Genomic DNA, 27,153 nt, shown 5'->3' on the forward strand with positions numbered 1-27,153 from the left:
AGTATCTCAAATGTTAACGTGGTCTATATCCGGTCGCCGCTGTCATAGCGCTGTCCCTTTCCCACTCACGCACGTAGACGGAGCGCTGCTTTCCGTCGTGCTTCCCCGCGCGCAGTCATTGCAACATCCGTTCAATGGCTGGAGGACAAGAAAAATGGTATTTTACAAAAGAGCAACTAGTGAATTCTCCAAGCAAGAAATGCGGTTTAGATGCAGATAAGGAGCTAGCATATAGGCAGCAGGCCGCAAATCTTATCCAGGATATGGGCCAGCGGCTTCAAGTGTATCCTTTTCAATCAATGGTGATTTCAAGTGCAATGTTTTTGTCGAGTCATGTGTTCAAAACGCGTAAATCTCGTAGTAAAAGTGTTGGTTTATCTATGAAACGCACGCTGAAATGTGTGGATATGAGTCTGAAGCTATTAAAAGAGTGTAGTGATAGTGTTAGTCGTGAAGAAAGATGATGAAACATGGATGGAACTACAGCGTCACAGAGTGTACTTTCGATTGGATAACAGGGTTTTCCCGCTCGATCTGTAAGTAGTCTTCCCATTTAGATGCAAGATTATCTAGTAATAAACATAAAATTTATTGTTTTGGATGGATTTGCCTATTAATTTAGGTTATGGTCGGCATGATGGCATGCTTTTTTAGGTCACTGCTCTCGACAGCTGAAAGACGCTTGCGCGTGACGTAGGGCCGTCTGTATGTGGTGATCGACCTGACTAAAATTACCACTTTCAACCGCCTTTTGCGTATTTCGCTCGAGACGTGCGAATTTATCGCCTCACATTTATGAATTCCTGGTACTCTCATACAAACAATGTATGCAGCTTATCTATGCACGTGCGCGTCCGTCTGTTTATATATTTCTTGATTACGTCAGTATACAAATCGATATATGTGTGCTATCTATAGCATAGGATAATGTAGGAGCAAATGTCATAACACTAACTAAAAATTATCTATTGAATAGGTACCTATGTGATAACAAAATCTTTGACAATATTCTGCCAAGTTTAATATAATGTCAATGTCTCTAAATGATGCTAACAATGAAGCTGATAGACAATTGTTGTTTTTTGAGAAGGGTCAGTATGGAATGCTATTGTCAAAACATGTACAGTTTTGAGACTTATTTTGGCATAAGCCAGCAGGTAAAAAATACCTGCTCATCCTTTTTTTTTAGTTACTTTGTGAAGTCCCTCACTTGTACTAGTTCAAAAACTTCAAAAAATGCTTACTTTGATCTGTATTCCTGTGTAACTATTTATATAAAAAGTACATGATCATTATGTACTTTTTAGCATACGCATATAGGATTCTAATTCCATTCTAAGTCCAGAGTCTAATTTTGTAGCAAACTTCAAGATCATAAATCAGATTAAAGTTTAATATTTCAAAAGTGATGAAATGCTTGCCAATGGTCTTAACAACTATGGATGCCACAACTGTGCCAAAGAAATATATTCCAGGTTATATTCTACCCATGTACCAAATTTCATAACAATCCGTCTAGTCTAGATTTTGCATGAAATAGGTATTAACAAACATGCACATATACCATACAAACGTTTGTATTTATAATATTAGTAGGGTTCTGCGTGGTTTGAAATATATTTGATATTAGGTAGATTATTTTTCAATTACAAACAGTTCAATTTTATTTATTTCTTAGAGAGGTGAAACATTTATGTAGGTACTACAGATTCAAATTCAGTCAAGGTCATATTTAATTCAACAATCAGTAGGTAGTTCTTGAACTTGCAAACAGTAACACAGTTAAACCACTTGCATGACCTTCTTAGGAAATGATGCTACGCCCTAGATTCACTTTTTGTGAGACATGACCTACAATTTGTGTGCAATTGATAGGTTTTGCTTTGGGATTTGTATCTGCTATACTAGATGTGTATTCTAAGAGTACTAGATGTGTATGCACTTAATCAACTTATATTAAAAACTAGCTGTTGTCAGAGTCCCGCCTGCGGTAAAAAGTCCATATGACATTCCAGCTCTCCAACTATCTCCATACCACACTATCTGACTGCTTTCCGTTTATCGTGTTCATACAGACAGATAAATGTAACAGTGAGTCCTCTTTTTTATAATATGTAAGGACTATATGTTGCCCAGGGCTTCGCTCCTGTGGGAATTTTGAGATAAAATATAGCCTATTGGATTACCCGCAGATTACCCACCTCAAACATACAAACTCAAAAATGTAATGTTAATGCTTAACTCTTTATAATAATAGTATAGATTAAATGAAAGTATGGGATTTTCTTGAAAATAATTTAATTTTAAAATCCAGATATTGAAATTCAACAAAAACAAATTGATCATCTGGCTATGGGAGAGGTCAATGTCCAGCAGTGGACTTCCTGAATAATTTTATGCTATCTCCACACTGTCGCCGAACTCAGACACATACTGACGCGGATGTCTGAATATTGCATAGTTAGTATGAGTGCTCTTATGTACCCCAATGCTAAACCAGCAATGTATACGGAATACGAACGCCAAATTGTGGCAAACTGTTCGACGACATTGTCAAGTCAGCATAAACTATCTCAAATGTTGGATGTAGTCTTCAACAAACTAGGTACAACATAGTGTTTTTATTCTCATCACATGATTTTTAAAATGTGAAAATATTGAGGATATTATCTGTGATCATATTTAAAAATAACAAAATTGTCACATTTAAATATTAGTGATAAGATTATTAAAAACACTGACATTAAAATATCAGGGTCATTGTACTGATAAGAATTGATAAAAAAATTTGTTAGGATGATAGAAATCTCTAAGATTGGTTTGTCTGCTTCAATTTAAATAACCTTAATTGCTGAAATATTTACAAAATGAACTTATTACTATAATATACAACTTTATGATGCAGGCCTCCTCCAAATCCTTGCCATCTGACCCATAATGTGCCAGCAGCCTTTTTGAGATCATCTGACCTTGTCTTTCTAGGTCACCCTCATTGCTTTTCACTTAAAAGGTGGGGGTTCCACTTCGATATTTACTACTGCTGACCATTTCTATTTCCAATTCCTCATCATGGTGGCCTGCCAATCTACATTTTAACCTCAATCCTAATGAATAAATAACTAGCCTAATGTTACTGCCAAAAAGTATGTTATATCTATACATATAACATATTTTAGGCAGTAATTGTGAGCATTTGTAGTATTTTCAAAGATTTTAATGTTTATTCAGGAATTAGGCCTTCGCATGCTTATCAATTTACAACATGGCGACGTTTCTGTATTAGCATATGTCTCTCTAAATATGTAATGTGTGAAGATATTTATTGATAAGTGTATATTTTAATAAAAATACATTGGTACCTATGTTGATGACTAAACTAAATAAAGTTCAATCCTACCATACTCGTAATATTATAAATGCGAAAGTTTGTGAGGATGTAGGTATATGAGTATGTTTGTTACTCTATCTACTGGACGGATTGTTCTGAAATTTGGTACATGTATAAAATATAACTGGGAATAACACATACGGTACTTTTTCCGAAATTCCAGCGGGAGCGAAGCCCCGGAGCGTAACTAGTATTGTATATTTCAATAAAGCATGTCAGCTTTGTTTACCTTTTTAATTAGGTTTAAGAAATAGATGACGTATAAGTAACATTATAGCTTGTACTTCAAAAAGAATTATTTACGTCGCACATGCGCGAAGAATGCGTGCGAAATTCGCAGAAAAAACGACCTAAAAGAAAACTGCGTGCGCGCCGGTAACGGTTCATCAACATACGACTAAATTCTCAGAAACATGATTCATACGGGCGATTTCATGGCGTTCATTATAAGCGTTTTCCTCTTTATTTGCATCGTGACTAACTTCTGTATTTGCTTTTGTTATTAGTGTTTTTGTCATTATTGTGTTTTGGTGGTTCATTGTTGTTTTATTGTTTAAAATTCAAAGGATTTATTCAGAAATTAGACATTCACAGGCACTTTTCTGTTAAATTTTAAAACGATATAGAAATTATCAAAAAGCTACAAACTACTGGCATTTTAGTATAACCACTGCTGACAAGAAATGCTGGCAGAAACTCATTTAAAGAGTGTTGGTAGGGACCAATCATACTAAATAATAAGCCCTCGTAGTATTGTTTTGTACACATTTTTTTCTAATAGATGCAGATAGTTACTTCATATATTAAGTACCAATTCATATTATATCCATCCAAAACAATTGTAACTTCTTACGGCTTCTAACGGCTTAATTCTGTGACACTAGAGTTAACTATTGTGCAATTTTAATTAAGAATGCCAACCATATTTCTAAATAATAAGTAAATTAGTTTGTGAACTTATAAAATGTAAAAAATGTTTTTAATTGAAACAAAATTACAATTTTAAATATTACCATTAGAACTGTCATCAGTAGATCAGATTATGTGTTTTTTTTTTTGTTGTTTTCATAATTTTTATTATTTGTTATGATTAATCTTCCTTTTTTGGAACTATGTCTCATGTTCTGTGATTATTCTGCATTGCTATCACTCACATATTCCCATTTTGTTTTTTATATCAAAAATACTTCCTTAACCAGCCCCCCACAGGTCACAGCTATGTATCAACACTGCGATAGTGTACATGCACAGGTTCTACGCGTTCCACTCGTTCACACAGTTTCACAGGAACGCCATAGCCGCGGCCGCGCTCTTCCTTGCCGCGAAGGTACGCCGTCTTGTAATTTTTATTATAAGCTTTTATCTAGTTCCACCTGTCCTGTTGTCTGTCTGCAATCAAATCTTGCAAGTTATATATTTCTCCTACTTCCAGTTTGACCTACAGAGTTGAAATTTCCCACGTCGCTTCAGTTTCTATGACAGTGCATTAATTATGCACATGACCTGATGTTGCAGCTCTGATCGGCTCCAAACGAGGGAACCCCTTAACCGTTTACAGCCACGGACACTGGTTGTTTATCAGGCATTAAATGCCAAAAGATCTTTATTTTATTATTTTTTAGGTGGAGGAGCAGCCCAGAAAATTAGAATATGTTATAAAAGTAGCACACGTCTGCCTCCACAGAGGTGAGAGTGTGAATGCCCTACAGCCCGAACAGTATACTGAACAGGTACGTACTTAATCGGCTACTTGACTGGATAAAAAATAGGTATTTAAATAACCAAACACAATAATTAAATGTCCCTTTAATTGATAAGTTTCATTAATTACAATGTTTTCGGTCTCATTAAAGTATATTAAAAATGCTTATTGACTCAAAATCCGTGACGTCACAACACATACAAGTATATGTATGTAAAATCATAATTTTATTATGATTTTGACATTAGAAAAAAGTATCTGAATTCTGAATTGACTAGTGTTGGAGAATAGCCATCTTCGTAATAGAAAATTGACATCTGCCCTGTTAATAAGTTAAATTGATTTGTTAACTTTTTTCATTAATTGACATTTCGCATTGTTCCAGGCGCAGGACCTGGTATTCAACGAGAATGTACTACTACAAACTTTAGGTTTCGATGTAGCGATCGACCACCCTCACACGCACGTTGTACGCACCTGTCACCTTGTCAAAGGTGAGACAAGTGTACATTGCCGCGTCCCATTGGAACTGTACAGTGCGTACGTGAGCTACGCGGTACCGATTAACGCCTGGATTTCGAAGCGCGGCACGTTCTTAATTTAAATACGGCGGTTGTTTGTGGTCTTTTGTTTTTTTTTCTTTTTTTTGGCTAGCGGCTTTTTCGGCCAGTGTTTAAACTTTGGCTGTTTATTCCTTAGGTTTTTGTCGTGTATTCATGTTCAATGATATATCTTTACTCATCTTGAGTACAGTACATACTTGTATATAGGGGCGTCGCTGCTGTTAAGTAAATTTGTCAAGAAAATTACTTTTCATATTTGTTCCTATAACGGTTGCTGGGTCAAGTATATTTGTCATTCCGTTGTCAAATACATAACAACATGTATTTGACGCTGTGATCAAAATTAATTTTGAAATCTCAAAAGTAATTTTGAAATGTCATTGTCAGCGACATTCGTTGTGCTAGATATCCTTATCAATCTGTTAGTACAGATAATCATCGAAAACTACTGTAAAAAAACTTATGTCAAAAATATTTTTTACATACCCTTGAGTAAAGTCTAGCGGAATGTTTAGAATAACATAATATTTCAATAAATAATAACTTTTTCTAGTAATAAATTATTATGCTTCTAGAAAGTATATAGTTTATCAATGTGATAGTGATTTCACCTAGTTCTCGTAAATCAGTACAGATAAGGCTTTTAAAGTACATTCTCAAAAATGCGGTCGAACATCTCACTCTTTTCAAAATCTTCGCTTGTTTTGATCGCATTCTGGGCTATGACGCCACGAAGGTCGGTGTCAGCGTAAATAAATAAACCTTAAATTTTGACGATTCGGCTGTGATTATACGACCGGCCGCCTGTCTGATGTCAACACTAATTGGGAAAACTTGGTGCCTATAAGCTGGCTAGGCTATGTGTCCCTTTCGCGGCTGTGACGTCGCGTAGTCCAGGATCCGTGTAAAATATAAATCTTTAAATTTTTATTATTCGGCTGTGAATCGGCCTGACACCTATTTTAGAAACCTCATTACACCCTACAACCTTACTACGTCGAAACAAAAAGTCGCTAGCCAATTCTTTTGCTCCAACTGAAAAAAAAAAAAACAAAGCCACAAAGCCGTATAGAACGGAGCCGTTAAAAAAAAGAAACGATCCACAGGCAATGTATGACTTTCTGTGACTGCTCAAGGTATGTTAATATTTTACTCTATATGTGTGTCACCCACTCACTCACCAATCATTTCCGATGTATTTTCAGATTTAAAAAAAAGTTAATTTTTTATGCATCTTTTACATTTAACACTCGTTATTAAATCGGTCGACTTTTCGGGCCTAATAGACAGAGAAAGCTATATACCTTTTCGCTCATATAAGAAAGATAATACATATTGGAAATACATGTAAAGAAACGAGACAGAGCGCTTACATCTTTTATCCGTCGTCATATCCCAAACTGGACTCTGCCACTTGGTATGAGACTAGATGTTGCCCGGGGCTTCGCTCCCGTGGGAATTTTGAGATAAATATCCTATAGCCATCTTGGATAATGTACCTTTTCAATGGTGAAAGAATTTTTGAAATCGGCTCGGTAGTTTCGGAAATTACCCCGCCTCAAACACACAAACGCTTACCTCTTTATAATAATATTATAGATTAGTTGGTTACATACAGTCTAGTTGTCTTTGTCTTTGTATGGAAATATTAACTATTTTCTCTAAAGACGCCTCACATAGCGACTTTGAAACGTCGATTTTGACCGATTTAATGATAAGCGAATGTTCGCGTATTAATTAATTGACATAATATCATATCACATTTTGTTTAAATAAGTAATGTCAAATTGCACTTAACCCTACATTTTATACTTTTTTTTTGTCTTATATTTTCAATGTTTTGCACTTGGGTCTGATTCTCTAGTACATAAATAAAAAAAAATCACTTTCGGATCGTCATTTTTCGTGAGATTTTTGATTGAGAATTTCCTTCAAATTGTAGAAATATGAACGCAGCCAAATACACTAAAAAAAAATTAAATTGTAGAAATATGAACGCAAACTAACACACAACCATGAACAAAAAAATTTTGGAACACATTCTTTACTCTGAAAAATATAATACTTTACGTAAAAATATATAGAACTACGCCATTTTATCGTTTTACAAAGCTCGGTCTTTATTTCTAGTTTAACTCGCATTTCCACCTTAATTTACCAATTTTTATTAGTTTCTATTTTAAATCTAAATTTGTAATCTCCGAAATAAAATTGACGATGATTCGAACGTGAATGTATTCAAACGTGAATTCCACTGTATGAGAATCGGATCCCCTTAATTATTTTATCCGTATGCCAATACTAATTTCGAGATAAAAAAAAACACCTTATATACTATAGCGTTTTTCGATGAAAGGTGCCTAGACAACTTTCGAAGTTTTTGTCTATATCTATGCCAAATTTCATCAAAATAGGTCCAATAATTTTTCACTGCATTCATTACAATACAAATTGTCCTTTATAATTTTAGTACAACAGATAAGGTACAATATATTCAAAAACAAAATTAAAAAGTTGAACAGGAAAATATCATAACATCTCTTAGATATTGCCAATTAATATAATTTTTGGCTTCAAAGGTCTATTAACTTGATATACATTTCCATTGTCCAGTCCATTTAAATGCAGTTTATAAATGTATTAACAAATGGACCATCGCTACTAAGGAAACTGTAACATGAGTCTTGAAAAACTTGACTTACTCTATAGCCTAATGGCCATCATGGCGGACAGCTACGCAGGTCCCGGGTTCGATTCCCGGTCAGGACAAGATGGGAAATGGTATTCTTGGATCTATATCTCTTTCATCTCATTATACCCGATTTCTTTCGGGGTTGTGATGCCGCGAAGCGCGAAAAAATAACATTACATTTTTGAACATTCGTCTGTGATTTTACAACCGGCCGCCTGACTGACGTCAACCCTCCTTGGGAAGTAGGGTTTGTATACATATGTATATGTTTTATTACTATTTGGGGACGCCTGTGCGACGGGTGATCAGTCCTAGACTGGACCATTATGGGACCATTTCACCCAGTATATATGTATATGTTATAAAATATAGTTAGCATTCAAATATTTGTCAGTATTTATTTGAAAAAAGAACTGATTTTCAATCTGTTTTTTTTTTTGGTCCGCAGCACCCAAAGACCTGGCGCAGACCTCATATTTTATGGCATCGAACAGTCTACACTTGACTACGATGTGCCTGCAGTACCGGCCTACGGTGGTCGCGTGCTTTTGTATACATTTGGCTTCCAAATGGAGCAACTGGGCGGTAAGATAGTTCTATCTCTCTCTCTCTCTCTTTGTGCTCTAACTGTGCGGTAAGATGCGTTAAGTTCGTACAGTCAACAGCACGACAAGTTACCCTGCATTAAACTCTATGGCGCGGTAATAACGACGAGTTTGCAATGAATTTGGGTAGGTTGATGTGCTGTTGACTGTACATATGCTGATCTCCCACGATCCTTTACAATTAGCGGCAATAGTAGCGTATTTTTTTACATGACATGACATGTACAGTCAACAGCATTCATAGAATAGACATTTTTAACAATTTTTCGTTTTTTTTCACAAGTTCTACAGAATTGAAGCTTCCCACGTCGCTTCAGTTTTCATGACAATGCATTATTATTATAAGCATGACCTGATGGTGCAGCCCGGATCGGCTCTAAGCGAGGGAATTCTTCGACCATTTACCGGTTTTTGTCAGTCGTTAAGTGCCATAAGATCTCTTGACGATAGTAAAAGCTTGTGGCAAAAATGATATTTTCGTTAAAAACTTAGTTCTCTTTTGTATTCGACTCATTAACCCCCGACGCAAAAAGAGGGGTGTTATAAGTTTAACGTGTCTGTCTATCTGTCTGTGGCATCGTAGCTCCCAAACGGATGAACAGATTGTCATAGATAATTTTATCCCGAGTGTTCTTATCCATGTTTCATGAAAATCAGTTCAACCGTTCAAAAGTTATAGCGAAATGAATATTGAAAGTCGGGGGTTTTTTAATTTGTCTAACAATTAAACTCTTTTTACTATTAAATCTTTTTTGTTTATCAATTTTTCTTTATAATTTGGGACCAATAATGTTCAATGTCACCGCTCGTCCATTAACAAGGTAACAGCCAATCGGTTTGCAGATACCACAATCACACGAGGGCCGCCACTGGTTCTCGTACGTGGACCGCAGCGTGACCAGCGACCTGCTGGAGAAGCTCACCGCAGAGTTCCTGCAGATATTCGAGAAATGCCCGTCCAGGCTTAAGAGGAAGATGATGTCTATGTCCAATACGCCAGGTCAGTTCTGATGATAATATTAGAGGACTAGATGTTGCCCGGGGCTTCGCTCCCTTGGGAATTTTGAGATAAAATATAGCATATAGCAATCTAGAGGATGTACATTTCTAATGGTGAAAGAATTTTTGAAATGAATGAATTTGTTGACAGCAAAAATATACTTAAAACTATTTCTTGGAAGTCGGCGACTTCCAAGTGCAGGTGAAGAAGCGGCGCAACAGATTCACCGTCTATTGATTTCATTTTGAGCGGATCTTTATGTCAATTGTGGGATTAGAATAGAAATCAAATAACAACAATTTTTTTCATCTATATATATATAGATATGAAAGTAAAATAATGATGGGGGTCTTTTTGGTCTGTCATCACGCAAAAACTACTGGATGGAATTTGATACGGTTTTCACGTTTATATAGCTGATTGCCTATCTTAAAATCTAGTATAGGTTTCATCGCGATACGTTGCTTAGAACGAGATATAGACAAATAGTGAAAACACTAAATAAACGCTGGCGAATCCGGGGGCCAAACCTAGTTGACCAGGCGAGCGAACCGAGCGAGGTCTACTATTCGACTTGGGGCAAAACACATTTTTTTATGTATCTTTGTAACGCGATAACTTTAGAATCGTGGGTATGATTTTGATGAAATTTAAAAGGTATGTAGGATCTGTCAATGGAATTTTTAAGTTCGTTGGGCATCAAAATCGGTTAAATCGTTATTGAAATATTCACAATTTTGTAAAAACTCATTAAAAATTTATTGTGTTTGCGAGGTCTTAAGTTCGCGGCGAATAACTAGTATAAAGATATATTTGTAAATTATATTTTTAATATTATGTAATAACAGGTGGGTCGCCACACTCTGGCACGCCGCACCCGGGGTCATCGAACTCCATGGACAAGAAACACCCCATGCCGCCAAACTCTGATGAGTTCGACAAGTCCTTTGATAAGGGTGAGTACAATTCTATTCTTTTATACGGCAGTGGAGCGTGGCCGATTGCTCGAGCGTCAAAAAACGGAGTTGACAATACTTTCGCAAGGCGAATTACGAAGAAACAAATTTCTGGCTATATGCCGCTCTCGCCTGGTTCTGGCAGAAGGCAAACCCAAGAAGTGCTGGCTTGATGTTGTCAAGGATGATATGTGTGACAATGGTCTGACAACTAGGGATGCCGACGACCGTGCGAAGTGGAGACAAAGGAGTGAGGAAAGCGAAAGATCATTTTCCATTTTTGACCTGCGTGATGACCATGACCCACGAGGTCGTGTACAATCGAAAGTGGAAATCTATGTATACAAAACTCTTGCGTTACCGAGTGTCTGACTGACAGACAACGCACAGCCGAAACTACTGGGCGTAGAAAGCTGAAATTTGGTGTGTAATCTACACACCAAATTTCAGCCTACCTTCATACCTAGGACAGTGTAGGGGATCACTAAGAAGGGATTTCCTGAAATTCCCGTGGGAATCGGATTTTTACTCAAGAAGTTGTGGGCAAAAGCTATTTAGTGTATATGCCTCGATCGTAACCCACCCTCAGCGTAACTAGCTTAAAATGCTTCGATTTAACGTTCTTGTTATAAATGAAATCTTTTTTCATAGAATATGAACGCGAACGACGTCGCCAGCCCGTCCCTGGCGGGTATGTCCCCGCAACAGCAGCACAACCCACCGCTCAACAGCCCCAGAAGATTGACTACAATCTGTATAGGGAGAAGAGGGAGAGGGAAGAACGGGAGCGGAGGGAAGAAAGAGAGAGACAGAGACAGATGCAGCAGCCGAGGTAAAAGATAAATAAAACCCTTTAAGTAAGCATATGCTTGTGTCAAAGTTCTACTTTTTCATAACTTTGGTACATTGTGGGTACATTGCTAAACAGTTTTGGTTTAAAAATATCAAAAAGGAATACCTAATATAAATGTATATGTGTAATAGAAGTACTAATATATAGTATGTAAAAAATTTATGTTTATTAAAATATACGCAATTTTATTAAAAATATTAGTAATGAACACATGTATGTTGGCGTGTGATTCCCGTTCTGGAAAAGAACCAGTGGATAGACAACCTCCCGAGGATGTTGTACGAGGCTAATAATAACTGAAAAGCCTTGACGGATGTCAGGCAACAACAGCATTCCCGAAAACGGGTTGACGTCAGTCCGCCAATTTTCAGCCGAATCTTCAAAATTTAAATAGCTACTTTAAAACAATGTGAGTAATATTGACAACATTTCAATTGTTACAGGCCCGGCCAACCGCCGCCCCGCCCCGGACAACCAAACCAACCCCCTCCCCCTCACCCCCGGCCGCCCTCGCACCACCATAAGCCTCACCAGCCCTGGCCCCACCATGCCAAGCCCCCCCACCACAAACCCCATGACCACAAGCCCAACGAACACCGGCACAGACCCGTCCCAGGTCCCTCCTCAACAATACAACCCCAACAACAAACTCAACCCCCAAGCCAACCCCCGGAAATACAAAGAACTCGACCCCCATCCTTGTTCTCACCGGAAAACGCTACGACACCCCTCGCGGCCGCCACAGCCCCGAGGCGGCCCAATCCCAATCCCCCACCCGTCCGGCCCAAAGAACAACTGCGACCCCCCAACCCACAAATGCCCCCCCAAAACCCCCCACCGGAAAGACCCCCGAGCCCGAGAAAACGACCCGATCCGTCGCTCGCTATCCGAGAAATGCAACCCCCTGCAATCTTATCCCCCTTCTCATCCCCCCCCGCTAAGGAAGTCCAAATCAAACAAGAGATTCAAACACAAAAACCTAGGCCGAGAATACCGTCCAATTCTGAACCGGAATTGATTCCCGTCGTTAAGAAAATCGAGGAAACTCCAGGCTACGAAAATGTACTGAGAGATTCGCAAAGAGGCTCCGCGATCAGAACGAAAGAATACAAACAGCCTGAACGAATAAAAACTGAAATTAAGACGGAAACAAAGACGGAACCTCGGTCGTTGAATGGTATCGAAACGGATCCCACTCTTGTGTCCAATCTATTGAAGGAAAGCTTAGCGAAACCCGCGCCTATCACAGTCGCGACGGAAAAGAAATCTCCGCAAATAGAAATCAAAAAGGAACCGGAACCCCCCCCACTACAGCCCGCAGAACCACCCCCCCAACCGACAGAGGCCAGCGAACACAAACACAAGAAAGAGAAGAAGAAAAAGGACAAACACAAACACAAAGATCGCGACAAGTCGAAAGAGGAGCGTAAGAAACATAAAAAAGATAAAAAGAAAGAATCGCCGCCGCCTGCGGTTCCGCAAGAGACAATAGACGGGCCTTTGAAGATAACTATTCCCAGGGATAAATTAGGATCGTCACCTGGACTGAAGATAAAAATACCTAAAGATAGGTTGGCGGCGCCGCCGCCGCCGCCGCAAACGGGACTTAAAATCAAGATATCCAAAGAAGTTTTGGAGACATCGAGGAAAAGGAGCCAGCCTGCGCCGGCGCCGGCGCCCCCGCCCAAGATGGCGAGGCACAACGGAGCGCCCCCTAAGGTAGGCAATCCTCCCTGGCGTCCGCCCCCCCTGCCGTACTACATGGTCCAACCCCCCCCTATGTATTTCGGCATGATGGACGGGGGGTACTTCTACCAGCATATGTTCCCCCCTCCGCGGATGGCGCCTCCCCAACCCCCCCAGCCGACGCAACCCCCCCTGCCCAATATGCCTCCGCCCCCGGTACCGCCACCCCCGCCTGAGTGAAACGATCTTTAGAGTTTTTTAGACGAGTTTTATAGCTTTAAAATGGCAGTACATGAGATTTTTTTATAATGCAAGCAAAGCAATTAATTCATAGTAATATTATAAAAAGAACAAAATTATTTGGTAAATAATGACAGATTATTTATTGAAAAAATTCAGTTGTAATAGAAAGTCGATACACACGCAAAGCAGATAATATACATGTATGTATTTTAAAACATACTGAAATTACATACATAAAAATTATTTTATACGTTTTTTCATCAGGTTCATTTCAAATATTTAAATTTTCATGTCATGAAAAAAACAAAAAACATGTTTGCCAAAATCTTTAACGGGGTTAAAAAAAAACACTATAAAATTCTGAAGGTCGTTCGGTACCTATATTGTTTGAATATCAACATATTTTTCATGCATGTGTTAACTACGAAAGTTAACATTCGTGAGTAGTTAGATTAAACAAATTTTATATAGGCTTTTATATAATAAAGGCTTGAACACATCAGATGTGTATAAATGTCATTTGCCACTTTTCGTATTATCATTTTGTGTCAAGTACGAAACACCTGTAATATGTATGTGCTCAGTCCTTTATATATCATTGTAGTTATTTAACAACATATGTTTTTCTAGTATTATAGACATATTTTTTCTCATTTAGAAATATATATGACGTGTTAGACTTTTGAAGTCGCAAATTTATACATTTTTTAACATTACATCGCATAGATTATATTATTTACGAGAGAAAAACAATTCTCGCATAATATACTTTTCTCATAATTGTCGATTTACCACTAAAACTCTTAAATAAAATATACAACTGGTTGAAAATTAAAAAATGTCCAAATCATTACATGTGTCGCAAATAATTTCGATTACTATTCTTTTTTCATAATTTTCTATCAAGCTGTCCTACTATTTATTAACTATATTTATACTTGTTTTTTCGCTCCCATACAGACATACAGTTTTTTTAAGTCACATGAAGACATATAAAAAGGGACTTAATAAATATCACAAGTTTTTTTTTAATTTCAACATTTAAAACATCACAATAATAACGTGTCATCATTATTTTAAAATTTATCACACATATAAAGCAATTTTCTATTGTCGTATATTATTGAGGTCTAGGTAACTTGCTATATCAATTTAATTTATATATATACTATACAAAATATCTACAAATACTGCATGCATCACTAAAATGTCGTATTTTTTTAATATAAATAGTGATTCATATAGGCGAAGGTCAAATGGGGATAAAAAAGCATTTTTACTGCGAAAATATTTACATTTAATTGTATTTTATACGCTCTCTTATTATCTTACAACTCATATTTACTGTAGTGTTTTTAAAAGTATATTATACTATACGACCGTATTCTATATATTATACGGATATATTATATTTTATATAAACATTGTCGTTATATAGTATTAAGACTATGTCGTTGTTTGATCTAGATAAGGACATTCCATTAAATATAAAATTTATTATGTCAACGCTTTTTAAGAATAATTATAAAAATCGCGTGAATATTACACATATATATATATATAAATAACTTAAACAGATTACCATTTCAGCTTTAAAATCTAAAATATATAATAAAAAAACTATATAACTTCGTAAGAATATTATATATTGTTACGCATTTTTTCAATAGTATCGAGTGTACAGTATGTAGTTAAGGCTTGCTCAAAATATGTAAAAAAAAATATATAAATGCAGGGTCTATGGAAATCGTTCCTTTTTGAGAGCTTTTTAAAGTTCAAAGCTAGCTCTAGTATTAGATTGGACTTATATACACATATTTTGATAAGTGTTTAAAAATTATATAAAGTAAAAAAATGTTAGCTTCTAAATGTTATAGATTGACGTCGATTTAAAAAAAAAAGATAAATACAAATGAAAATTTGTACTTTGTAAAATTTTGTAAATAATAAATGAGATGTGTCACACTGGTGCCATTAATGTTACCATTTAAATAAAAAATGAAAAAAAAGTTTATTTATAAGTAGTTTCTCTTTGACATATTTTCTAGAAGTGTACTTAAATGCTTTATTTTTTATACGTTATCGGTTTTAGTAAGTACATAGATTTTCTGCAAATTCTGACGACATCTTACGCAATATAAACAACTATTTTATTTATTTTAAAATACATAGATATATATTTTTAAATTAATCGAAATATTTTAAATTATTCCCATTGCCCTAATAATTTTAATAATCCAATAATATTAAAATTCCTAATACATTATCACTTATATGTTTTAAACGACATAAATTTAAATAGACTTGCGACTGTTTAACATTATATATTAGCAAGTAATGTATTGTGTAAGATGTGTCATACATAATAATAAGTACCATTTTTATGTAGTTTTAGAAAACTTAAGTATGAGATTATGACGAAACTGATTTCGCGTTTGTCTTTATGTTAGTACATTTGTAAGAATATTGAATTTAAAATTAAAGTTATCAATGAAAAAAGTTTTCGATTCATATTGATTATAATTTAATTATTCTATTGTTTTCGTTCCTTCATTTTATTTAACAGTACTATTTTCAGACTGAAAAACGTATAGATCGACTCGTGTTCTAATATTCTTAATAACTATTCTTTATATTAATATATTTTTCATTCTATAATATATAGAAAATCCATAATAAATAATATTAAAATCGGTTGTGTTGATTAGTTATAATTGAATTGAATTACATATTCATATGTATACATGTTCTATAATATTTTTAATAAGTTTAAAATTGAATTAAATATATTATGGAGCATATCATATTTATGGTCATTGAAAAATGCCAGAAAACTGTTCCCCGTAAAATGTGTATAATTAATGTAATAAATGCCCATTCAAAAAAATTACGAGTTTCTATTCAAATCACGCAATATTTTATACCCTTAAACTTTACAATATGAAGTTAAAAACAAAAAAAAAATAAGTCTAGAAAGTCTCAATCAAACAGACAAAAAAAATACATGCATTTATTTTTTTTTTAGTTTCAATTTTAAAAAAATTGAAAGTTTTTAGGTTATAAGTAGTACAAACTTGTAATTTTTTCCGATGGGCTTAATTTTAAGGCATGTAAATTTTTGCTTTTTGACACATTTTTTTACACTTTTGATTTTTTTTTTAATTGCACTGTTTTATACTTACACACTTTTTTATTTGGCTGTTATATCTAAGTTTGCTTTGTGATTCCTGTTTTTGGTGTTTTCATTATAATTTAAAAACTCCCAATACAAGTAACGGAGTGATATTTGTTTTTTATTATTTTGCCTTTGTGTGCTACGTCTCTAATCCCAATCGAATCGAATAAAATATTGAAAATGCATATTATACATCGTATTTCGATGATTCAATATTAAAAAATAATAAATATTCTAATCGTAACTAATGATTGGTCGTTTTTAAGTATGCACGCTTAAAAACTGTCGATTATTTTTACATGTAAACATTTTCATATTTATTCGTTTCTAGTGGTTCAGTCGACGTGAGCGCAAGTTTTATTCATTGATACAAATATTCTTAAATGTAACAGCTAAATATTAGCTTGTGCGCAGCTGTGTATATCGTGACCTGTGGGGCTCAAAACTATTCTAAAAATAACTCCAAATTTTCCAATTCCACTTTTGGAATGGTTTAAAAATGCACTATATTTCTGCTGGGTCTTCCGCTTGATAAAACCCTGGTGGCGGGTGGGAATGCTTCGCGGATAGCAATTCGACTATCGATTCGATCCGACCGGTATTCTATATAATTGTCGCTTCATAGATACATATTCTGTAATATAAAAGTTTGATTCTTTGAGCAACAGCGTAATTTTAACATCGTGTGGAATTTAAACGGATTCTTTGTCAGTATCAACGAGGTTTCCTCTGCGAGTAATGTCAAAATCTTAACACACAATGTAGATTTTTTCATTAGACACATAAAATTGTTCATATTGTTGATAATCACGTAAAATTTCAAATGCCCGATTGAAAAGCTGTTGCCTAAAAGACAAAATTTAACGAACAACCTTTGTTACAACTTTACAATACCGGCATTAAAAAAAAAGTAAAAAAAAAAATATGAATCTATAAAGCGCTTTGGCAGAATACCCCATAATAGCCTCATAGGAACGGCGACACACGGCTTGCGCTAAGTAGCTCGTTCAATTACAGGTCGAGCCTACGGGGAACGGGCATGCGTGCAAGTGACGTCACTGCCACGCCCACAGCGCCTCGTGTGTCGACGTTCCTGACAACTTTCGGACCTCACTAGCGTAGTGTATCGGTTTTTTTTTCCTTTTTTTTTCTCCTGTTGATCGTCTCTCGTGCGCACATCGATGAAAGTAAACGTGTGGAGTGATATTTTCTCTTGAAGTGGTTACAAAAGTAAATTTAAAAAAATCGGTCGGATTTTGAGTATTTTACGACAAGTGTTCAACTATCTTGCTGTCTCTTTCTAGCCTAGCGAAGCGAGATAAAGACGGCAAGGGGATAGAGGATATTTATTTCGTAAAATGACTCAAGTTTTTGGCCGTTTTTATCGTTTTGTAAATTTTCAAGATGGAATAACTACTTCAAGTTGGAATACTCTTTTTTTTATTATTATTTATATATGGTTTGTAACTAACGCTGGCAATTTTTAACCGTAAACGTTACATGCATGGAACTAATTACGTTCTTGCAAAAACAGCAAGGCCATAAAAAAAAATGTAACAAAAATATAAAAAATTGTCTGGAGTTAGTTCCCCATGTGACTTAAATATAGCAATATGTATAATATTGAGTCGATGTGTGGTGCGACTTGTATAGCGAACGGAAGATTTTGGCTCTGTTTGGATGTGATTAGATTAAGATAATAAAAAAAAACTGTAAATATTATTATTCGTTAAAAATACGATAAATCACGATTATTCGCTTGCACATTAGTGGAGTATACTAAATTTAGATTGACGCGTGGGAAGCGGACATTGACCTTTATATTTCTGTCTCTTTCGATTATCTTAAAGTTAAGATCAGTTCACTCACTTAAGATAAATACCCGATAGATTAAACCAATGACAGTAAATTGCATATATATTTCTATTATAGGTTTTTTGTTGTTTTCAGTACACTAATTGTTAACAAAATAGTAATTTTCAAGCGTATAAAGGTCAAAATACTCTTTTTATATTATCAGTTGATCTTAATATTCTAAAATACGAAATTTTGTGCAATAAATATTATATAATCACTTCTAAAAAACTTTGCCTGTATAAATTCTTGATTAGAAATACGAAAGTTAGCATAGGATTCCTTCGATATTATACATACTTCTATAACAGAGGAACCACAGGCAAGGGCCTTAAACGAATAACTCATTATATAGGCAACCTAATAACAGCGTTACTGGTATCAAACGCAAAACCTCCTAAAGATTACTTGGGTACATCAAAACAAGCAACTTTTATTCTACGACTTTTCGTGATTCGTAGTTTTTTTTTTTTTTCATATAAAAAAAATGCAATCTAATTTGCGATTCTACACATCTTTAATCTATGTAATAGCCAAGCAACACGAGACATTACATTATCGTAATGTAGCGGAATCGAATATAGAGTTAACGTTTTATAGAAGCGACATTAATACTAAAAAAAAGGACATTTTTGTATTTATTACGTTTAGACAAAAGTCGTAGAACAAATGATGTTACTCTCTATGTACCTTATGCGCCTTTGGAAGATTATGCGTTAGATACCAGTATACCTGTATTCATAAAAATATAATTTAAAGAAAATGGGAATCATACAACATAGCAATAAAAAAATATATTCCTCAATTATATGTAAATAGATGCTTCGAGACTGAACTTAAGTACTGAGTATATGAAACTGAATTACTAAACATAGATGAGAGAAAACGTTTACTAACATTTTGTTAATCGATACGTAGAATATAGAGGACGCGATAAAAAATTCAGATCCACGTATAATTTTTGTACAATCAGTGTAAATGAAAGTTATGAATTCAAATATATATTAGGTACATTTAGTGTGTGAGCCAAAATCGTTCCGTAAACAATGTGAGAAAGAGAGGGAAGGTGCGGGACGCAGGTTTACTAAACACGGCCATTGACGCCGAAAACCTTGTGCTTTATGGTAATACTAACGAAAATGAACCAAACTGTTTTGGGGGCAAATTCACTAAAAAATAAATATGCTTTGTTTATTACTGGACTTTTAGGTTATTTGTAACCTTGAGCCAACAACTCGTATTTATCCAGTACGTTCACAGGCACTATTTCACGTCAAATTTTAAATTATATGTTTAAAATATTAGTATTTTTCTGAAATTGAAATATTAGTAATATAATACTAGCATTTCGGAACGACCACTGCTGAGAAGAAATGCCGAAAGAAACTCATTCAAACAGTGTTGGTCCCTATTATGCCAGAAGGGCTTACCATTTTATAAATATAAATTTATGTATATTTTTTATCAGTAATATAACAATGTAAGTACACAATAAAGTACATGGTCAAAAGGTATACTTAAACATATTACGATTGTGATCAAGTGCGGAACGACCACTGCTGAGAAGAAACATTTAAACAGTGTTGGTCCCTCTCGTGCCAGAGGGGTTGCCATTATTATATTTCTTTTCTAGTAACATAAGGTAGATAGAGTACTCTGGTAAAATATACATATATAAAGACGATTAACCAAATAAAATAAATGAGAATCGATTCGACCACTTCTCTGGCAATTGCACGAGTTGACGTATGGCTCAGCCATCGCGAACCTCAATCATAATAGAGGAAAAACTCACGACTATCCATCAAAAGCTAAATACACATTTTTATATAAAAAAATGTCTTAAAAACAGAAATTGCTCTTAAAATAGTTTCATTTAATTTTGTTAGCCGTATATAATATTGTTATGATATATAATAGTAATATATTTTTTGCCACTATATATAATCCATGTATAGCGGGCACCGTGCATAGCTTTTCATGTTTAACCAATCAGTATATTACTGTTAAATATTATATTTAAGTCGTACAAAGCCAGAAAATCGGAAGAGACGCTGTTAAAAAAATGTGTAAATTACTTTAAAAAAAATTAAAAATGTCGTTTCCGATTTTTGTTGGTTTTGGTAATGTATATTAATGGTGAGATTTTAATATTAGTTTTAATTTTGTTTTTTACGGGCTGGCTTAGATTCTTATGGTATTTTTCTATTTCTGGCCAGTCTCGAGTGGAAGCATGGTGGGCCCGTCACACCACGGTATCATCTTTATGTGCCTATAAAAAAAGAAAACAATATTACGGTTATGACTTGACTATTAAAAAATATATATTTTATTTTAAAAAGGTACAATTACAGAACTTAATTTAAGTTCTGTAATACTAATTTAAATGAATCTGCACATCTGTGAATCTGTGTTAATTCTGAAATTCTAATAACGATTGTACACAACACATTCGGTAATCGTGCATATAGGCAGATTGCATCTAAATGCATTGTGGTGTTGCTGCCGTCATATTGTAAAAATAGTGTAATAGTAGTGTTACGACCATAAAAAAGACGAAAAACCGTGGTATTCCGGGTCCTCTATAAAGGTCACTGGTTTTAATTTTAGTTCCAATCCAAACCAGTAGTCAGTTAGTCCGACTAAACGATATATAAACACATAAACCGAGAAATATTAACTATTTTTATACTTTCTACTCTATAAACTATGTGTGGAATCTGATATATATTTTAGTCGACTAAATCACTCCTATATGTAAGATATTTTTTACTAAAACATGTTCTAGCCTTATTTATATGACAAATAGTAAATAATAATGAAATGAATGAAGACTTGTGATTGTAAAGAACAAATGATTTAATTTTTAAAAATAGGGTCGCGTTTATTTTCTTCACTTGATTAGTAAAATGAACGCATTTGTTTAAAAAAAAATAGTTCGAATGAGATAGATTACCTTGCGTGAAATGATTATCGGTAATCAATAAAAAAAAACTGAATAGAAAAAGATTAAGATACTTCGTCGCGTAATTAGGAATTTAATTTTAACTAAATATAAGTATTTGTTATAAAAACAAAAACTGTTAATTTCTTTATAGGATATAGTACTGTAAAATAAAAACAATAGATCAATTTGATACCGTCTCACAATTAAAAAAATAATCAAAACACCAGCGCGCATGAGATGATACTTGTCAATTTTGACATTTGACTACAACCAATCATAAGAGAGTCCACATTTAGTCCTAATTTTTGATTGGCTTGCCAACTGTCAAAATTGACAGGTGCAATTGACGGTTATTATTTAAGTTTGCATTACGTGGGAACATCTACAGGTTACCGCACCTAACCTCAAAAACGGTAATTCGAGATCATTACGAGCCGTTTATAAAATCTCCATTGCCGTGTTTTTATTACCTGTAATATATATTAATGCTGTAAGAAATTCGGCCACGTTTCTTAATGAAAAAGTATGTGATATAATAAAAAAAAATGGACTCTGTGCTTGAAACGGTTGTATTCAAGACAATGTTGTATATATGTATACGTTACGATTGAGCGCTAACTTTTCTTTTTATTATAACCCTATTTATGTACCGCATATTCATTGTTAAAGTTATAAGATGTATAGAAATTGCAGTTAATTTTTTTTGCGTCTATACAGAGTAAAAATCGGATTTTTAACCAACTAAATTTATTTGCCATTGCAATACCCCATCCAATGGTATGTTGGTTGATAAACGCTCAGTGTTGCCAGCCAAGAGAACTCAGCTAATTTGTTTTTTATTCTTAAGCCCTGAAGTGAAATAAGTTAAAGCCTACTTTAAGGTAAAGTATGTTTTGTCTCTTTCTGTCAATTTCAAATATTATAAAGGGCGATAGTGATGAAATATGTTTTAACATAAAATATGCTTTATCTTTCTTTTATAAATAACGGGATAAGACTGTGAGTCAAAGTTATTATATGAAGTTTTTCGATTTTCTAGTATGAATTGTGTTGAAATATTAATATGTTAGCCGAATCAATGAATGTGTAGGTCACGGTGCGTATAGTACTTTTAAATTGTTATGACATATTGAAATATCAGTAATTCGCAATGTCAGTCAATAAATTACAAAACGAATGAGAATTTCATTTTATTTTCCCCCAATTTGCAAGTCATTAAACTTGGTTAGTAACAAAGATATTAAAACTAAAGACAGCGATCAAAATGAGATAGGAAATTTTCATACATGTTCCAGCTTATATCATACAATACTGCAAGATTAGCGTTGTAAAGCCGAGCACGCGATGAATGACAAAAGATATTACCGCTGTCCTGTTCCTTCTCGTGTATTTCTGAGCGAGACGAAAGACATGACGTAGTTTATAGTTGTCTTTGTCTACGATTAGGAATATAACTTTAATTTTAAATCAATGTAATGTTCTTATACCTGTGCTTATCACACACAGTATCTTTTCTCCAAAACCTGCTCCATTTTACTGTTAATATTTAAAAACAGAAAATACACATTACTTGCCAAGTGATACTATATGAAAGCACTTCGGCTCAAGGCAAAATGGACATCATTCTAATTGGATTAAAAATCGCTTTCCAAAAGCGAGTAATAATAATGAAATGTCAAATTTTAGCTCCAATATACTTTAGCTTATATGTTGTCCATAATAAAATGTACCTATACTAAATATCAATCTTTATCAAAATCATATAGGCATTGCATATAGGTAGAAGAATCAACTTGCACGGACTTGTCATCGATTTAAAATAAATTTGTTTCGTTTGAAGAGACAAAAAAATTTTCTTCTTTCTACAAGACTTCGTGAAATAAATCAATTCATGCAAAATATATGTACCGAACCGTAGAATTTTTTGTTTGTCTTTCCTTGATTATTATAATTTTTTTAGTAAAAATTTAAAAATAAACCGTAATGTTCACGTATTGATACCGATTATATAGCTCTTGTTCCACATTTTTGGATATTGACGGTTTTCTAATAACTTTCTTAATTTGAAATTGTGCTATATAATTTATTTTTTTCACAATTCTGTTGGAGTCCATCAATGTATCTAAATAAATAAAAGTAGGTAGAATATTGTAAATAAATTCATAATTACCATTAATTGGTTTTATGTGATATAGATCAGCAACCACTGCATACTGCAAAACGAAAAAATAGGGTTTTTTTTTTATTTCATGGCTCCATCGTTCGCCAAAACGTTGATATTGCCAACGTCAAGGTTGAGATTGACACGGAATATAACAATTTAAAAAATCCGCATGACATTAAACTTACAGGTGCATGTCATACAATCATAAATACTACCATTTAATGCGCCTGAAAAGACCCGGCCCCATTGCTCCGTCGTCCCAATGACTAAATTACTGATGATCCGGGCGTTAACGCAACAAGGATGTCGGAGTAGTGGGGCCGAGACCTAACAATATTTTATTGACGTAGATATTATTACGAGTTTACCTAGGTACCTACCATTAAAAAATGATATGAACAGCTTGGCAATATTATTAAAAAAATGCACTTGTCCAGCTGGTAAATTTTTGCAATAAATCGTCTACACAAAGTGGCATTTTTCCATGGAATTAGTACTTAGGTACTCCGGAAGTACTTACTAAATCCATGCATTTTTCATACAATGTACCTATTTAGCTAACATAAAGGCCGGTGCACATAGACTACGAAATCCGCATGCGCCTTTTATGTATGAAATTGTAAGGCACTTGACTACGCCGCCATCCATTATTCCATACAAAAGCGATGTGCATCAACCTTGTGCCGGCTATACATTACCGACGAGAATGAATGAACATTGCGTAGCTTGTATGAGGGTTTTATTTACCGCAATGTATGCCGAATTAGACTGGTGATAGTGTATAGCCGGCATTAACACAATATGTTGCTCTATACGTTTTCCAAAGATGGTATGTTTATTTTCTTACAAAAACAGGGGAGTGCCCGAATGATTTTGTAAATATAGTTTTAATTGAAATAAAGCATTCTTTCTGAAAAGTATACTTTTATTTTAATCCTAGTATAGATCCTTACTCCTTCCCCATCTTGATCCCTACTAAGCTTCATAAAACAGGAGTATTCAAAATAAATTCGGTGTACTAATTTTATATCTATTAAACTTTTCAATGCCAATTACAATATGTATATTTTTCCTCAAATTATTACATAAGTGTTAATTGGCCGTCCAAAGTTTAAAATGTGTCGAAAATGTTATCACTTCTCGATAACCTTTTGTTGTTACAAAACAACCATTAAAGTACTAGGTCGGGACAGGGCACTAATAAGAAATAAAACAAACAAATGAAACAGAATCGTCGCTTTATTCAGCAATTTAGTTGAAAAAAAAATATCAACAAAACTACACTTGAAATTCTGAACATGACTATTTTACAAACAATTTACAGCAATTTTTTATTTCATACTTGGCGGGGTTTTTGACCGACCTCACGAAACGTTATTCAAGCGTGGTTTGACGCCGCCATAATAAAAACTAAGGGGTAAAAAAGTAATATTTACAAGAAAAAAGGTGCTGCATCGTATTATCAATGAGACCGACAGATAGCATAGAAAAAAAATTACTCTGCGTCAGTTCGGTCAAAAACTCGACATTGCCTAAACTAGAAATCAGAAACTTATGAGGTACACTTGTTCCTAACCATCTTACTAAGCGTATGTTAACGGCCCCAAAAAAAATGAGGCCAATTTTTTTTACATTTTTTTCCCAAATTTGCAGCCTTTTTGTACAGTATATGATACTTACTAATTATATATGTATAGACATAGTTAAAACCGTTACATTTTTTTGTTGCGAGTTATTTTTCATAAAAACCCATAAGGTTTGTATGAAAAAAGCTCACTGAATTTTTTAAACCTTGAAACAACAGGACATTGCGTAAACACGACTCGATATATCGCATAGCTTGCCCCGTGGTTTCCCTCATAAAATTTCATCAATTTTCTTATAATGTATTGAGAAACTTTATGGGAGAACGCACGGTATCGATTTAGTTACATTAAAATACATAATCACGATATTTTTAAACATTTTTTTTCATTTTTTTCTGCAAAATATCTAATTAGAAGTGAACGGAGAAAGTTTTGAATCTAATCCCGAAAAAGAAACTACATTTCAACATAGTTTATGCAGATGGCGGATTGTCTTGCACATATATTTTTTTAAATGTAATGCCAAAGAATTAAAATTATTGTCGGGTACATAAACAAAGCACTAAAACAATTTGATTTTGTGACAAACAATGTGAAGGACATTAAATAATGACTGCAGGCAATCCACATCTTTTATATATGTAAATCACATTTTTTTAAACTATCTACACATGGTGCCTACGCATTTACTATATTTTAATGGACACACTCCTAAGATTCTACTACATTATACCAATAATATTATAGACATCGTATTATGTGACAATAATATTTTCAAATAAAAAAATGCCAAAAAAAAAACATCGTTTTGTTAAACTTTTTTTTTTATTTTCGACAAAAATCGCTATCAATCGATTATTCAAATACATTGAAGGGTATTTGGTACTTGAGAAGGAATACAAAAAATTTCTAAAAATATTCTGCTTTTTTTCTCACTGCTGTGTCATAGTCAACAACTATACAAACATACATAAGATTAAGATTTTGTACAGAAAAAGATCATGATAAGTGTAGTTTCTTTATCAGTTGTTTTTTTTTATTTCATTGGATACTAAATCGAGTATTTTTAATATAGTTTTTTAAAACTAACATCAGCTACATTAATTTACGATTGATTAATGTGAAGTTATTTAAACGGTTTAATATTGATTAAAAGTCGCAAATTTCATTAATTTATTGAGGTATAATTTTATTTCTTACTCAATTTATTACCAAATGAAAAAATGAGACATGAACTGGCTATAATGGTTAAAACTTTTCAAACAGCGTGAATGAATTTAAAATTCTTTAATGATAAAAATAAGTCAACTGTTTTATTTTTGCTCAGTTTGAAAACTACTCGATTTAAATAAAAAAATCAGTTTTATTGGATCTATTTGTAGATTTTCAGTAGTTAATATACAACCTGTTTTAGCTCTTTTTTTGTTTATAAATGTTCGTGTTTTCCCCTGATATATATGTATGTAAACAAATTGTCGACTTTGGTGAATAAGAATTTGATTCGAAGCAAATCTACGCCCCGTTTGTTTAGACACTAAGATAATGTTGATGTCTTTTTATTGAAATATAAACAAAAAAATATAACTTTACACATTACAAATTAATTTTATCATACAAATTACTTTATATATAATTTGCAAAGATTTAGATTTTTAAGTGTAATTTCAATAAAAAGACGTGTAAACATTAACTCATTATATCTAAACAAATTAGGTACAGGCAGCGGCATTGCTAAAGCT

The 27,153-nt window shown here is 34.0% G+C and overlaps 1 protein-coding gene across 2 annotated transcripts; it reads left to right on the forward strand.

Moving 5' to 3' along the window:
• Positions 1 to 134: 134 nt before the first annotated feature.
• On the forward strand, positions 135 to 24,745 carry CycT (Cyclin T). 2 transcript variants are annotated; one of them, XM_053765432.1, is made up of 10 exons: positions 135 to 283; positions 4,598 to 4,715; positions 5,011 to 5,118; positions 5,476 to 5,584; positions 8,794 to 8,930; positions 9,794 to 9,950; positions 10,799 to 10,906; positions 11,558 to 11,738; positions 12,203 to 13,478; positions 17,881 to 24,745. In XM_053765432.1, exons 1-10 carry the CDS (start codon positions 135 to 137, stop codon positions 17,914 to 17,916), a joined length of 2,379 nt encoding a protein of 792 aa, XP_053621407.1. In that variant the 3' UTR covers positions 17,917 to 24,745. The 2 variants fall into 2 exon arrangements, with proteins under 2 accessions (XP_053621407.1, XP_053621405.1); XM_053765430.1 differs by lacking the exon at positions 17,881 to 24,745 and having other exon boundaries at positions 12,203 to 17,786.
• The last annotated feature ends 2,408 nt before the right edge of the window (positions 24,746 to 27,153 follow it).

The sequence above is a fragment of the Plodia interpunctella genome, chromosome 27, assembly GCF_027563975.2.
Source record: "Plodia interpunctella isolate USDA-ARS_2022_Savannah chromosome 27, ilPloInte3.2, whole genome shotgun sequence".
NCBI lineage: Eukaryota > Metazoa > Arthropoda > Insecta > Lepidoptera > Pyralidae > Plodia > Plodia interpunctella.

Excerpts from the sequence above, each read along its gene's own strand:
- CycT (XM_053765430.1), top strand. The coding sequence starts at position 135 with ATGGCTGGAGGACAAGAAAAATGGTATTTTACAAAAGAGCAACTAGTG. Across the intron at positions 5,585-8,793 it reads CACCTGTCACCTTGTCAAAG|CACCCAAAGACCTGGCGCAG; the intron begins GTGAGACAAGTG and ends TTTGGTCCGCAG. Across the intron at positions 9,951-10,798 it reads GTCTATGTCCAATACGCCAG|GTGGGTCGCCACACTCTGGC; the intron begins GTCAGTTCTGAT and ends ATGTAATAACAG.